This window comes from Rhea americana, unplaced genomic scaffold, assembly GCF_003343005.1.
Source record: "Rhea americana isolate MKP2758 unplaced genomic scaffold, rheAme1 scaffold_444, whole genome shotgun sequence".
In the NCBI taxonomy this organism is placed as follows: Eukaryota; Metazoa; Chordata; class Aves; order Rheiformes; family Rheidae; genus Rhea; species Rhea americana.
The window spans coordinates 285,890-286,875 of NW_028186584.1; the positions used below are offsets into that span (position 1 = coordinate 285,890).

The 986-nt window shown below is 66.2% G+C and overlaps 1 protein-coding gene across 1 annotated transcript in view; it reads right to left on the bottom strand.

The window, feature by feature from the left end:
* Window positions 1–483: 483 nt before the first annotated feature.
* The window catches only part of PAX4 (paired box 4), a 4,642-nt gene continuing 4,139 nt past the window's right edge, over window positions 484–986 (bottom strand). The window contains exon 10 of the mRNA XM_085315938.1: window positions 484–612. Within this exon, the coding sequence (XP_085172064.1) occupies window positions 484–612 (129 nt within the window). The remainder of the gene's footprint in view (window positions 613–986) is intronic.

Below are 986 nucleotides of genomic sequence, written 5' to 3' on the forward strand. Positions count from 1 at the left end.
ATTGCATGAATCTTTGCAGGATTAATTGCACAGATTGGTGCAGGATGGGTTGCAGGAATCTTTGCAGGATGTGTTGCACAAAGCGGCACAGGATGAATTGCACAGATTGGTGCAGGACGGGTTGCACAAACTGGTGCCGATGGGTTGCACAAGCTGGCGGAGGACGAGTTGCACAAGTCAGTGCAGGTTGCACAAACTGCTGCAGGACAAATTGCATGAATCTTTGCAGGACAGGTTGTACGAACTGGTGCAGGATGAGTTGCACAAATCGATGCAGAACAGGTTGCCAAGCTGGTGCAGGATGAATTACATGAATCTTTGCAGGACGAGTTATACAAATCAATGCAGGACAGGTTGCCAAGCTGGTGCAGGATGGGTTGCGTGGATCTTTGCAGGACGAGTTGCACAAATCAGTGCAGGATGAGATGCCACACTGTGGGCTGGGGAGGCAGTGCCAGAGCCAGGAGCAGCCGGGACACCCCCTCACCCAGCCGGGAAGGGGCACAGGCTCATTCCCATGTGCCGGCCCGTGTCTGAGGCCTGCCAACCTGCCGACGGGACGGTCTGCACAGGCACGGCGCCGGCACACTCCTGCAGCAGCGAGCCGGGGCTCTGCGCCGGCGGATCCCGCAGCCTCAGTGCCAGGCGTGTCCGGCGGCGTGGAGCGGGGCGAGGGGCACCGGGGAGCTCGCGGGGGGCTGCAGCGCCGGCTCTTCGGGGCGACGTGGGGCTCCGGGCGGCGGGGACAGCCCCAGGGGGCCCGGCAGGGCGAAGCGGGGGGTGGCCAGGGGGTGCCGGGGCTGCCAGGGTGCCGGCGGGGGGCTGCCGCCGGGGGCCAGGCCTGCGGGGAGGCAGCGGGGGCTCAGGCCCGCGGGACCCCCCCCCCGCGATTCCCCCACGAGCTGCCGCGTCCCCTCCCGCCCCCGTTACCGCAGCAGGCGTCGTCCCAGGCGCAGAGGTGCAGCGGGGCCGGGGCGCCGGGGCCG